Raw genomic sequence first — 14,196 nt, 5'->3', positions numbered from 1 at the left:
TCTTCTTTTGAAAGAAGCTCCTGCTCCACTTTAGTTGTGGGATTGTGGTCTCAGCTGTTAATCACAGTACCTTAACCACAGAGGTGAGTGGGTAACACACACTGGTAAGTCCTATAAGGGGACAGTACCTCAATAAGGCCAGTGTCCCTTCCTGGAAATGTAGTAAACATGGACTGGGAGAAGGAAGTCCTCTTAGCCACAGATCCCAAGCTGTAATGACGTGTGAAAAGAAGTCAGCCCACAGAAGAAAAAGCAAAGCAAGAGTCAAGAAACAGAGACAAGGCCGGGCGTGGTGGCTCACGCCTGTAATTCCAGCACTTTGGAGGCTGAAGCGGGCGGATCACAAGGTCAGGAGCTCGAGACCAGCCTGGCCAATATGGTGAAACCCCGTCTCTACTAAAAATACAAAAATTAGCCGAGTGTGGTGGCGGGCTCCTGTAGTCCCAGCTACTTGGCAGGCTGAGGCAGGAGAATGAATCGCTTGAACCCAGGAGGTGGAGGTTGCAGTGAGCTGAGATGGCGCCACTGCACTGCAGCCTGGGTGACAGAGCGAGACTCTGTCTCAAAAAGAAAAAGAGACAAAAAACAGAGAAAGAGGTGATGATAACAGCTGAGTCCCCACATCCAGGCATCCTCAAGGCCACTCCACCCCTTCCCCATTAAGCATCAGAAGCTGTACATTTCCCTCTTTTCTCACCTGGAGCTGGATGGAATTTCTGTCACGTGCAACCGGAGATGTTACTAATAAAGTGGTTAGGAGGAGGACTGGCTTGAGAGTAACATCTAGAATCCACGTTTCTACCATGCAATTTGCGATTTTGGACAAACTGCTGATCTCCTTTCACCTCAGTTCATCTGTCTGTTTGGTCGGCACTGGGCACTCTAATGCTTACCTCCTCAGGTGGAATGGAGTTCTCATAATGCAATGTATGTAAAGCATTAAACTCAGTGCTTGTGCATAATAGGCATTCACAAAGTATTTCATAAACACTGAATTTTAAGATAAATGTTTAATAAAAACTAGTGGACTGGAAAGAAGAGTGAGTAAACTTCTGGAGAATTGTAATAGTGGTTTTTTTTTGAGATAGGATGTCACTCTGTCCCTCAGGCTGGAGTGCAGTGGCACGATCATAGCTCACTGAAGCTTGGAACTCCTAGGTAAAGCTGTCCTCTCACCTCAGCGTCCCAAGTAGCTGGAACTACAGGTGGGGGACACCACGCTAGAACATTTAAAAAAAGAATTTTTTTTTTTTTTTTGTAGAGACAAGGTCTTCCTATGTTGCCCAGACTGGTCTCAAGCTCCTGGCCTCAAGTGATCCTCCCGCGTTGGCCTCTGAAAGTGCTGAGATTACAGGCGTGAGCCACCGCCCCAGGCCAGCAGTGTTCTTTAAGGTGATGTTTCCAAATCAGTACTGCTTTCAGAGACTTGGGAATATCCTACAAGAAGCCAGGCCTCACCCAGATGGACTTGAATTTGTTTTACGGCTCACTGTTTAAGTAAATGTGTGATCCTAAACCAGTTACTTACATTTTTTGACCCTGAGTGTCCCCCTATAAGGTGGAGATAATAATTCTCAGCTCTTTTAGTTATTTTGAGAATTAAATTAACTCATTAATATAAAGGGTGCATAGTAGTCTATGGTAAGCATTTAATAAACTGTAGTTAGGACTGTTGTGAAGGAAAAAGAACAAAATCCATGGACAAGAGCTAACAAAAGGCTTCATTTCTGTGGAGTCATTGCCATTGTAATGTCTAGTATTTGAAGCTCAACTGAGCTGAAATTGCATAGTAAGTCATCAGAGTACAATGCTGTTCTGTTCAGTTGTGCCAAGAACTCACCTCCTGCACCACCTCCAGCTGAGCCAAGCCCAGCATCTCCCACTAGTTAAAGCCCTCCTATGTTAGCTTTCAGCAACAAGCTTTTAAAGCAGGTTTCCATTAAAAATGAAAAAAAAATTGGATGATTAATTAGCAGCAGAATAATCCAAATCAAGAGAGAGATCACAATGTGGAAAGTTTGTTTTTTTTTTTCTTTTTAAGAAGTGAAGTCTAGCAACTTTCAAATTATAGGCAAAATGATCAAAGTTTTTGACATTTTGAGGCCAAAATATGACTTTACGCTGTTGATTCTCCAGACTTAAGCCCACTTCCTTGTGTGGAGAACACACCAGTGAAGGAAATGGAGGAGGAATAACATGGGTCCCCAGGAAGCTTTGCCTCTTTGTTCGGTTTTGGCAGCAAGCCCAACTCTGACTTGCATAAAATCTCCTGGAGCGTTTGTTCCAACAGTTCGCTCTGCGTGGCCCTGCCCGTCCTGCAGGCCTCGGGCAGCCTGGCCACGGTGGCCAGCGCCTGGGCTAACTCAGGCAGGACCAAGCCAGCAATATCTATTCCTTTAATGAGCTCTTGAAAATAGTGCCTGATAGACACGTTGTCCTTTTCAGGGCCCTGGGGGACCATGCCATCGTGCATGAACCTCTTCATCTGTGTCCTGAGCTTTTTGTCTTTTCCTGCAGAAACTGTATTGCATTCTGGTGCTGCTGCAGGAGCCTCAGTATCTGGTGGCAGAGCTGGCGGGGGGTTGTGAGGTCCCGGGCCACCCACTGCAGCCTCTCCAACTCGGAGGCATGCTCTAGCTCCAGCTCCTCCTCCTCCAGGCTGCGGCTGTGGATGCTGCTGATCAGGCAGTTTCCAATGGTTTTGATCATGGTCCTTGTGCTGGTGGTGCTGGTGGACAGGTCTGATGAGCCTCGCTGTGTCCTGCCAAGGGAGCACTAACACACACTTAGGCAAGCCCTGCAGGGAGGCCCTCCAGCCTACAGGTTCTGCTCTGCCTGGGCTTCCACCCTGAGGCAGGGAGGCCCCAGGCCTGGCAGACACTGCTGGTTGCCAGCCCACTACCCGTTTTTCACCTCTTTTCTACCCAAATAACTCTGATTCTTCGGGGGAACCAATGTGGGCAGCTAAAAATACTACATTCATTTTCTGCTCCCCTTGACATTGGGAGTAACCAGGTGTGCAATGGAAGCAGAAGTAGAATCCAGTCAGGTGGGCTTCTAGGAAGCTGCTTAAAAGTGGGTATGTGCCCCTGGGACCAGTCTTGACCCTTCCCTTTCCCTTTGCCGGGATCATGGACACGATGCCTATATTGGACAGCCATCCTGTGACTACGTGCTGACGAGCACCTACCAAATGGTCGAGAGAAAAGGGCTGGAGCATCACGGCTCCCAAGCCAGCCAGCCTTGACTTCCTACCTTGGGACATTTCATTAAAGTAAAAAAATAGAACCCCTGATTTTTTAAAGCCATTGCTCATGGACTTCTGCTACAGCCAAATGCAGATTATTGTTGAAAGAATAGCCACATGGAAGAAATCACCTGAATAATTTAGAGGGAAATAAATGAAATCTCAGATGCAACCATTCTAATATTTCTAGAAAAAGTCAAGATCTCATACTCCAGAACTGTTGGTCTTCAGTTCATCCCTAAAGCCCAGCACAAAGCTGGGCGTGGCAGCTCACACCTGTAATCCCAACACTTTGAGACCCAAGGCAGGTGGATTGCTTGAGCGCAGGAGTTTGAGGCCAGCCTGGGCAACATGGCACAACCCCAACTCTGCAAAATTTGCAAAAATTAGCTGAGCATGATGGTACATGCCTGTAGTCCCAGCTATTCGGGAGGCTGAGATGGGAGGATCCCTTGAGCCCAGGAGGTCAAGGCTGCAGTGAGCCGTGATTGTGCCACTGCACTCCAGCCTGGGTGACACAGCAGGACCCTCTCTCAAAAATAAATAAAATCAATAAAACCCAGTACCAGCATCACCCCATGATCAGGTCTTTCCAGATGGGGCAGCAAAAAGTAGGGGAAAGCACATCAATGAAGCCACACAGACCCAGGAGAATCTTGGTTCTTGCTAGCTGGGTAGCCTTGAATCTCAGTTTCCTGCCTTCGAAGAAAGGGATCCTGGCCAGGCATAGTGACTTACGCCTGTAATCCCAGCACTTTGGGAGGCTGAGGTGGGCAGATCATGAGGTCAGGAGATCGAGACCATCCTGGCTAACACGGTAAAACCCCGTCTCTACTAAAAATACAAAAAATTAGCTGGGCGTGGTAGCAGGCACCTGTAGTCCCAGCTACTCGGGAGGCTGAGGCAGGAGAATGGTGTGAACCTGGGAGGTGGAGCTTGCAGTGACCCAAGATTGTGCCACTGCACTCCAGCCTGGGAGACAGTGAGACTCCATCTCAAATAAATAAATAAATAAAAATAATAAAAAAATTAAAAAATTTTTAATTTTTGAGTACATAGATGTAGATCTAATTTGAATATTTTTATATTTTGTGTCTGTAACTTTCTGAAATATGGAATATAATTATAATAACTTTTAGTGTCTTCATCTACTAATTCTAACATCTGTCTCAGTCCTGATTTGATTTTGATTGTGTGATTATTGTCCTCATTATAGACTATGTTTTCCTGCTTGTTTGCCTGCCTGGTAATCTTTGATTGGATGCCAGACATTGTGAATTTTACTTGGTTGGGAGCTGGATATTTTTGTATTCCTATAAATCTTCAATTTTGTTATGGGATGCAGTGGAGGTACTTGGAAAGAGTTTGATCCTTTCAGGTCTTGCTTTTATTGTTTTTTAGGTGGGTCCACAGCAGTGGTCCATCTAGGGCTAATTATTCCTGACTACTTGGAGGCAAGACCTTCTGAGTACTCTTCCCAGTGTTCCATGATGTATGAGTTTTTCCAGTCTTGTGGAAATAGGCATTGTTCCTTGTCCTGTGCAAGCATCAGGTGCTCTTCCCTCAATATTTTTATGTTTCCTTGTCTGACCTTGGGTAGTGTCTTCACAGACATATGCTGATCAGTTCACTGCTGAGTACTCAAGGAAGACTCTTGACAGGTCTCCAGGATCTCTGTTTGTGTAACCATCTCCTCTCTGAACTCTGTCCTATGTACTCTAACTGCTTTGGTCTCCCTAGAGGGTGTCTTAGCTCCATCTTCTGAACTCAGGGAAGGTAAATTAATTGGCTATTAACTGTTCATTTTTTGAAGTCCTGAAAGCAATCAGGACTGACCCAGTTCTTAAGGTGCACATTTCAAAACTTGGCATGTTTCAGGACAGACTCAAGGGGAACCCGTCTCTAGAGAATGCAATGTATGATTTCTCCCTTGCATTTATACACTGCCTTTGTTGGCCTTGTGCTCTGAAGAGAAAACTGTTGAAACCAGAACCAAACATTGTCTTCCTGTTAATGTGGGGACAGGAGAGGAACCATTCAAGCCATACCTCCGTTTCCTGGGCTGTGCTCTCAGATCTCTGCAGCACCTGCTGAATGTTCTCAGCAAAGCTAGCTTTCCTCTCTGTGTACACATCAGCAATCTTGGCTACCTGGTGAGAACTGTGGTCCCCAGAGAGCTTGAATATCCTGCATATTGGCTTTTCATCACTTAGGCACATCTGATTGAGAAAAGAAAAGTCAGTGAAACTTTCTTTCCTTCCTTTTCCAACCCTATGCACTAGAGACCTGCCCTACCCAGGCTGATGACATTGTGAATGTGTGAAGCAACTATTAAAAGTCAGTTGCACAGGACACCCTGGTGTGTGTAGAACAGAGGTGATGATAGTACTAGGATGGTCTGGTGGTGATTTAGTAAGTGCATGTTGTTATTTCACAGAATCCTCACACAACCACCCTTTGCTTTAGATAGTATTGTTTGTTGTTGTTGTTGTTGTTGTTTTAGACAGGGTCTTGCTTTGTCACCCAGGCTGGAGTGCAGTGGTGCAATTTCAGCTCACTGCAACCTCCGCCTCCTGGGTTCAAGTAATTCTCCTGCCTCAGCCTCCCAAGCAGCTGGGACTACAGGCACGTGCCACCACGCCCAGCTAATTTTTTGTATTTTTAGTAGAGGCAGAGTTTCGCCACATTGGCCAGGCTGGTCTCCAACTCCTGTCCTCAAGTGATTTGCCCGCCTTAGCCTCCCAAAGTGCTGGGATTACAGGTATGGGCTACTGCGCCCAGCCTACATAGTACGGTTTTATGGGTGAGGAAGCTCAGAAGGCTGCAAATAACTTGCCAGGAAGGGACAGCACTGGGATTAGAAGACAAGGTCCTTCTGAGTCTAAGGTCAGAGCTTTTCCCACATTGCCACACCACCTGCCTCATAGGACTGCCGTGAGAATTAAATAGGGCGATGCACGTAAGATGCCTGGAGTGGTGCCTGACACCTGGACGACATTAAACCCCTGGTAGCTGTTGATAATATTATAAGGACCTTCACAAACAAAGTGAGCCCCACTACGGGACTGAAAGCTGAGCACATTTCTAGATGGAAGGGACCAAAGAGGAGCCATCCCCCCTGCCTGCTTCTTCTGCTTCCACCCCTTCCTTACTCAGTTCAGGGGCAGGCTCTGAATGAACACCATAGAGGTGACTGCTGAAGATGAGGCAGAACCATAGCAAACTTGTGAAAAACTAAACCAATTCTTAAAGGCATAATCTAAAGAGGAATACATAATTGCACCTAAGGGGCTTGACCTAGCCTGTCCCAAGCAGTGTCATTGATCTCAGCAGAAGTGCAAGCTGCAAGGAAGAGAGGAGTGGCTCAGGCGGTGGCCCAGGTGGCTGGTTGAGGGTAGAGCATCTCAGAGAGACCCTGCCCCACCGCGGCGGACCTGATTCAGAACTAGGAGACCCTCTTCCAGAGCCTCTTTCAGTGCCACATCTCTGCTTTTGGAGTTGGCTTCAGAGTTTCAAGTTGTGGCAGAATTATGAAGTCCCATGAATACTTTTGACTTCTTCCAAGTAAATTGTCAACTTAGGGGGCCGGGCCCGGTGGCTCATGCCTGTAATCCCAGCATTTTGGGAGGCTGAGGTGGGCAGATCACGAGGTCAGGAGATCGAGACCATCCTGGCTAACACGGTGAAACCCCGTCTCTACTAAAAATACAAAAAAATTAGCTGGACGTTGTGGCGGGTGCCTGTAGTCCCAGCTACTCGGGAGGCTGAGGCAGGAGAATGGCGTGAACCTGGGAGGTGGAGTTTGCAGTGAGCCGAGATCGCGCCACTGCACTCCAGCCTGGGCGATAGAGTGAGACTCCATCTCAAAAAAAAAAAAAATATTGTCAACTTAGTTTACACCTGATAATTAGCAAAGACAAGCAACCTAGATGAGGCTCCTGAGGCTGGTGGCTGATGCTACCTAATCTATGAAACATGGAAATTCTGCCTTCTCCTGCCCCTCTGGGGTTGCTTGGGGAGTCAAGTAGGCTAAAGGTTGTAAATGTGCTTTGTGAACAGCAAAGAATTAAAGCCTTTTAAAGGGGTATCCCATCTGACAGAAGGATCCATCCTAAAGTTAGTGCCAAAGGGGAAAATTACCTCAAAATTCCCTTTGAAGATCCCTTAGCAAGGGAATGTGGAGTGTCTTGTAGAACACATCTAGTTTTGTACAAGGCACACTGTAGATATGTGTGTAGAAATGTACAATGTACAGAGCATTGCACAGAAACAACCAAGGGTTCATATGGCACACTGTGCGGAAAATGTGTGCTGAGCATCTAAACGCCAGAATTACACTCAGCTCTCCAAAGGAGTCACTCCTCACCAGCCATTCGGGAGGCAACAGAAGGAATAGCGGGTTCGCCAGTCTCATCCTACCGCACCCTCTCTCCGAGATGACTGAGGGTGGCTGGAGTGTCATAAATCTCATAAATCTCTGTACCTGTTTGAGCCCTTCTACATGTGACCCCTTCAACCCCGCTGTGGGCTGCAGGGCTGAATACTGCACGCACACACATGCACACACACATGCACCCCCCCCACACACACACGCATATCCCCCGCCACACACACACGCACATTCGTCCCTGGGCTCCACGTTACAAATGAAGAATAAAGTTAGCATTGGGTTGTGGATTTGGAAAGTAATCCTCTACTATACTCCTGAGTAAACATCTGGTTTCAACTATGTAAGGTTACCGAGTAATTTAACAAATTGGGCAGCTAGGCAAAAAGAAAATATTAAAAAGTATAATTTAATACCAGATTCATGATTTCTCCACGCTTTTCACATATCTGAGTGAGCTGGTTTTGCTCCCCGGTGTGAAGTGTCTCAAGTACTTCCTTAAGCTTTTCCAGGATATTTTCAGCCAGGATGTTTCCCTGCAATCCATTTGTTCTCTTGCCCTTCAAATAAATGTCCTAAAACAGAGATGACATGAGTTTGTGGCAAATTCCTGAGGCCAAAGGCCACCTCATCTTCGGGGAAGTTTGAAATATGTCCCTTCCTGGTCACTAAAACACCATCCGGGAGGAGGAAAGAACTCACATTCCACCCTGGGGAAGGCTGACAAGACCTGGAGAAGGAAGTGACTGAGAACCCTGCACGGTAACACTTCCAGGCTGGCCCTGCCGTGGGCCTGGTACCAGCATCTGTTGTGAAAGTCACTACAAACTCCATCAGGTGAAACTGGAACCTGCGTTCTTTCAGTCCGTTGAGTTTTGGTTAGGACCTACTCTGTCTTCCACAGAAACGCAGTCCAGTGGTAAGACAAATGCTCACAGTCAATGACTGCACAGTTGGATATGCCAGTGGAGTGCAGAGAACGAAGGACCAGGTCTCACTGTGTCTTTTATTGTCTGTGTTTTGATGTTTTGGCACCTGGGGCCTGCCCTCCCAGGGTTAGCCAACTCCTAGACAGAGTAAAGGATCTCACCTAGGACTGTGCTTTTCAGATGCAAACCAACCAACCCAGATCCCACACCCCCAACCATCCAACCTTCTCACACGCAGGCCACTGTCTACCTGCCCTAATTACCAGAGAGCAAGGCACAGCTCCTATGCCTCAGAGCCCACTGAAATGATTCACACTAGCCAGTCTTTACCCTGCTTACCCTCCCCTCCCCATTTGTTCCTGTGGAAACCACAGCAAAGGCCCTGGACCACAGTTCCCTGCCATTCCCTTTGCCTCCTGATCAACCCTGGGGCTTCCCCATGTGGCCCTGCGTGGTGGGGGGCTCCCTCCTCTTGGGAACTCCGAGTAACAAACTACCTTTTCAGTGGCAATCATCTCCTGATCTTTTGGCCCCAACAGAACCAGTGCAGGGAAGTGATTTCTTTTCTACCCCACTAAGAATTTCCCTGGTCCCTCGGAAATGAGAAAAGAACTTGTCTTGAAAAGAGGTGGACCTGGGTTTGAATTCCAGCCTAGCACTCACTACAGAATGCCACTGGTATATAAATCTTTTCCAGGATTCAGCAGAATGAATACCCCAGGGAAGATGAATAGGCCAGTGCCTGGGATCTGGGCCTTTTTTCTTTTCAAAGAAAACTGAAGAGCATTGAAAAATGTCCCAGAGGGTCTGCCTTCAGAGCTGGGCACACCAGTCCTCTCCCTCCCTCCTCTCTCAAATCTCTACCTCTACTCAATCAATCCAAAGCTCTTTCCCACCCTTCGAGGCCGCAGGTGCAGCCAGTATCCCAGCCAGCACTGTCCCTCCACTCGATCCCCTGTGTTCTGTCAGGGTGAGGACGCACCTCTACTCCTGCTCAATCCTCTTGGGACCGCACCTGCATGACCTGCCCAACCCCCAAATCCAGGCCAACAAAATTTCTGCGAAGACCTCCAGTGTACTTCCTGTGCCCTTTGCAGGTTCCTTATGGTCTCCCGGAGTCTGAGGAGCCTGTATGTCCGTCACCTGGGAGGAGGAAAGCCAGAGGAGCAGGGCAGGGGACAAGGACCGCCTCCCTTCCAAAGTGGAGCTTCCGAGGGTGCCGTTATCTCTAGTTGCTTGGTGCATAACTTAAAATCACAATAGAGAAATTAAGGTTGCCATGGACCTGCTCAGGGAAGGAAGATGAGGAAGGAGCTGTGCACGAGAAGCTCGGTCATCGGAGAGGCAGCAAATGCCAGTAGCGTCTAAAACCAGTGGGTGAAGAATGGCAAGATGAACACATACTCAGAGCTATGGTGGTGAGTGCAGGAAGAATGATGTAGAAAAAGTTAGGAGAGATTGCCTCTGGAGAGTGGGACTAGGGGTGGGATGGCAGCATTGCTTTTCATTATAAACTCTTTTCTACACTATTTCTTTGATATGATTTAAAAATAAATGTACAAATAAGTGAAAATTCCAGGTTGAGAAATAAAATGATCCATCGAAATGTGTGCTGCTTCTGAGCTGCTGCCCCTGTCTCTGCAGTCACCTCATGGCAGCCCTTCCCCAAAAGCCAGGCGATGACCGCCTGGGAGATCAGTGCCTGTCTTTCTCCCTGCCCTCCAGCCCCTTAGGATTCCTCTGCCTGCAACCTATTCCTTCTAGATTTTCTTCCTTCCTTCCACAAATATCCAAAGGGCCTGGAGCAACACCAATCATGATTCCTACAGTCCAGCTGGCGAAATGTTACACAAAGCATTTCCATGACAGCATGTGACATTGTGCTTTCAGAAGTCAACATTATGATGACCCTTTCCAGGTTAAAATATGTCCCTAGCTCCCCTCTGCTTACAGGATAAAATGCAAAGCCCTTTGCTTGATGTATAGGGCATCCTGGAATATGTCCTACCTACCCTTTGGGTGGGTACCCTACAGCCCCAGGTTCTCCCACAGCACCTTACACTCAAGCCTCCCTGATCTCTGGGCCAGGCCCTTAAGCACCTCCTTTCTTAGGCCCTCTTTCTTGGGCCTTGGTATCTGCCACTGTCTCTTCCTGGATTGCCCTCTCCATCAGCGTCAGTCCTACTATAGATTCTACCCAGCAGTGCCTCCCTTGTGGCCTTCCTGTCCCCTGCATTGCATTGCAGACCTGCACTGTGGGGTCTCCCATTATATGCGTGGTCCATCTCTCCTTGAAGGACGAAGTCTGAGCCCTCATCAGCTCTACTTCTCTGGTCTTCCACCACAGTGACAAGGTACCTAGCAAGTGCTAATAAATGGTTCTACCTACCCCAGCGCATACTGAACAAGCTGTTCTATGAGAACCTTCTCTCCAACCTTAGGCCACAATGTACATCCTCCTGTAGCTCCTCCCTGTGGGTCCCGATGGGACTTCTAAGCCTAAAGGAAAAGCCTGTCCTACCCCTCCCAACACCCTCCCACAACCCTTCAGAGATGTGGGTCTGTCTTGCTGGTCTTCATTTTGGGGCCCAACGTCCCCAGTTTTCTCATGGGCCAGGGTTCGAAGAGTGCAGACCAGAAAGAAGTCTGCTCCCATGGTCGGGCGCTGTGGCTCATGCTTGTAATCCCAGCACTTTGGGAGGCCCAGGCGGGCGGATCACGAGGTCAGGAGATCAAGACCATCCTGGTTAACACGGTGAAACCCCGTCTCTACTAAAAATACAAAAAATTAGTCGGGAGCGGTGGCTGGTGCCTGTAGTCCCAGCTACTAGAGGGGCTGAGGCAGGAGAATGGTGTGAACCCGGGAGGCGGAGCTTGCAGTGAGCCGAGATCGCACCACTGCACTCCGGCCTGGGCGAAAGAGCAAGACTCCGTCTCAACAACAACAACAACAACAAAAAAGAAGTCTGCTCCCTCGTGGAGTGAAAGGGCGCTGATTTTCCTCTTACTTTCCTACACACTGGACAACAGAACCGTCCCTGGACCTGGGTGCAATTCTGGCAAACCAAGATCAGCTCCAGGCACTGTTTGCAGAAGTTATGGGAGCAGGAGAGCAGCAGTGCAGATGACGTAATCAGCTCCATGCACATGGGCAGGACAGTGCTGCACCCAGCGGCTCCATGGCTCTCAGGCTGCCGCCCTGGACAGATGCTAGAACAGGCCTGAAACTGCTCTGGGAGCCACGTCACAATAGTGCCATTGCCAGGCCTGGCTTTCTTCCAGGGGATGAAGCAAGGAAGCTCCTTGAGTGCTTCAGGGGCGCCAGGACATGTCGGGGAGTCAGGTAGCCAAATCCAGCTGCAGCTCCTTTCTTTGTAGCTTGTGTGCCAAGATGGTTCTTAGATTTTTCAGACTTTTTTTTTTTTTTTTTTGAGACAGAGCTTCACTCTTGTTGTCCAGGCTGGAGTGCAATGGCGTGGTCTCCACTCACGGCAACCTCCGCCTCCTGAGTTCAAGCAATTCTTCTGCCTCAGCCTCCCAAGTATCTGGGATTACAGGCATGTGCCACCATGCCCGGCTAATTTTGTATTTTTAGGAGAGACGAGGCTTTGCCATGTTGGTCAGGCTGGTCTTAAACTCCTGACCTCAGGTGATCTGCCCACCTTGGCCTCCCAAAGTGCTGGGATTACAGGGGTGAGCCACCGCGCCTGGCCATTTTTTAGACATTGTATAAAACAAAAAGCGAAAAACAAAACAACAAAAACAAAGATACGCAACAGAGTCCACGCATGACCTGCAAAGTCTTAAGTATTTACTTTCTGGCTCTTTACTGAAAGAGTCTGTGGTCCTGTGTAATTGAGAAGATGAACCTACTGAAATCCAGCTACTCCTAGGCACAGCATCCTGGCCTCAGGTTAGCAGGGAGGAGTTGGGGGATAGGGCCACCACCCCACCACAGCTGGACCATGTGAGGCAGGTAGCTCCTGGCCTCTCCTGTTCCTTCATTCACGTGTGTTGAACGAGGCCATCTCTCAGCACTTCCTCTCTGATCCTGGGCATCACCAGTCTCTGGATTGTGACTTGGCCTTTCCCAGCCCTCAGTGCCTGTCTAGCCTGCCTGCCTGGGGGTTCCTGGAGGATCAGCCAGTCTAAACAAGGGGCACTAGTTGAGCACCCATATTGGGCCGGCATTGTCATGTGTTATTTCTTATTTCATCTCCACAGCCCTAAGAGGCTCAAGAAATTAGCTTTCATTAAGTCAGAGAAACTGAGGCACAGAGAGGTAGGATAACCTTTCCAAGGCTGCAATGTGTCACATTCCATATGACTCTTTCTCTTTTCCTGGCAAGCTTTGTTGCCTCACAGATGAGGTTGTCCTATAGATGTGAAGGTTCATGGTAAAATATATAGGTGTGGCTGGGCGCGGTGGCTCATGCCTGTAGTCCTAGCACTGGGAGGCCTAGGAGGGTGGATCACCTGAGATCAGCAGTTCGGGACCAGCCTGGCCAACCTGATGAAACCCTGTCTCTACTAAAAATACAAAAATTAGCTGGGCGTGGTGGCAGGCGCCTGTAATCTCAGCTACTCAAGAGGCTGAGGCAGGAGAATTTCTTGAACTTCGGAGGCGGAGCTTGCAGTGGGCTGAGATCACGCCACTGCACTCCAGCCTGGGTGAAAGAGCAAGACTCCATATCAAACACACAAAAAAGGATGGGTGTGTTACATTGCTAGACATGCTCATGAGACCATGGGGAGCAGGGAGGAAGGAGTGAAAACCCACACCCAACACTCTCAGCCCCTATTCAGCACACAGGCATCCAGCATCAAATATGTTCAAGACACAAGATGGGCCCTGGGGGGCTGAAGGTGCTGTGACTGCTCCTTATTCATGATGGTGACAGCCACTCTTGGAGGGCTCAGCACATATGAGTTCTCAGTATGCACTGTCCCAGTTACTTACCACAACACTCCTGTATAATCAGCTCCAAAGTCATAAATAAGAAATAGGCTGGGTGCAGTAGCTCATGCCTGCACTCCCAGCACTTTGGGAGGCTGAGGCGGGAGGATTGCTTGAGCCAGGAGTTCGAGACTAGCCTGGGCAATGTAGCAAGTCCCTGTCTCTACACAAAATAAAATAATAATAAAAAAAGAAATATGGCAATATCCCTGCTCTCACAGAGCTCTCAGTCCAAAGGAGATGACAGATACAGAAGGAGAGTTGCAGGCATCCCAGCTGGCCCACCTGTCATGACATCCCTAACCATCTTCCATCAAGGCCAGAAACGCTGACTACTCCCCTCATCAGACTGACGTCAAGGGGTGGTCATGTGATACGCTTTGGTCCAATGAAACGTGTTGAAGTCTGCTCAGAGGCGTCGAAGAAACTTTTTTGCACTCCTGGGAAAAGAAACATGCAAATTTCACCACACCTTCCCATATCTTTCCACCTTGTGTGAAGACTCAAAAGCTGGAGTTGTAGCAGCTGTTTTGTAACCATGAGGGAAACTACCAAGAAAAGCACAGATATGGATGCTGACATCAGTGAACTGCTGGACCCATGTCAATGCTCACTTCTCTCCAACCTATAGTTATGTGAGAACAACAAAGCCACTACAAGCCAGGTCTGCAATCCT

The 14,196-nt window shown here is 48.4% G+C and overlaps 1 protein-coding gene across 1 annotated transcript in view; it reads right to left on the bottom strand.

Moving 5' to 3' along the window:
* Window positions 1-13,827, bottom strand: part of LOC131384485 (uncharacterized) — a 57,026-nt gene extending 43,199 nt beyond the window's left edge. The window contains exons 1-6 of the mRNA XM_058445914.1: window positions 13,806-13,827; window positions 11,572-11,873; window positions 8,051-8,209; window positions 5,296-5,466; window positions 2,121-2,761; window positions 129-210 (exon numbers count right to left, since the gene is read on the bottom strand). Of these exons, the coding sequence (XP_058301897.1) occupies window positions 129-210; window positions 2,121-2,761; window positions 5,296-5,466; window positions 8,051-8,209; window positions 11,572-11,873; window positions 13,806-13,827 (1,377 nt within the window). The remainder of the gene's footprint in view (window positions 1-128; window positions 211-2,120; window positions 2,762-5,295; window positions 5,467-8,050; window positions 8,210-11,571; window positions 11,874-13,805) is intronic.
* Window positions 13,828-14,196: the final 369 nt, after the last annotated feature.

This window comes from Hylobates moloch, unplaced genomic scaffold, assembly GCF_009828535.3.
Source record: "Hylobates moloch isolate HMO894 unplaced genomic scaffold, HMol_V3 SCAFFOLD_10, whole genome shotgun sequence".
Classification (NCBI taxonomy): domain Eukaryota; kingdom Metazoa; phylum Chordata; class Mammalia; order Primates; family Hylobatidae; genus Hylobates; species Hylobates moloch.
The sequence above is the reverse complement of the archived record's forward strand: the minus strand, read 5'-3'. Positions and strand labels throughout refer to the sequence as shown.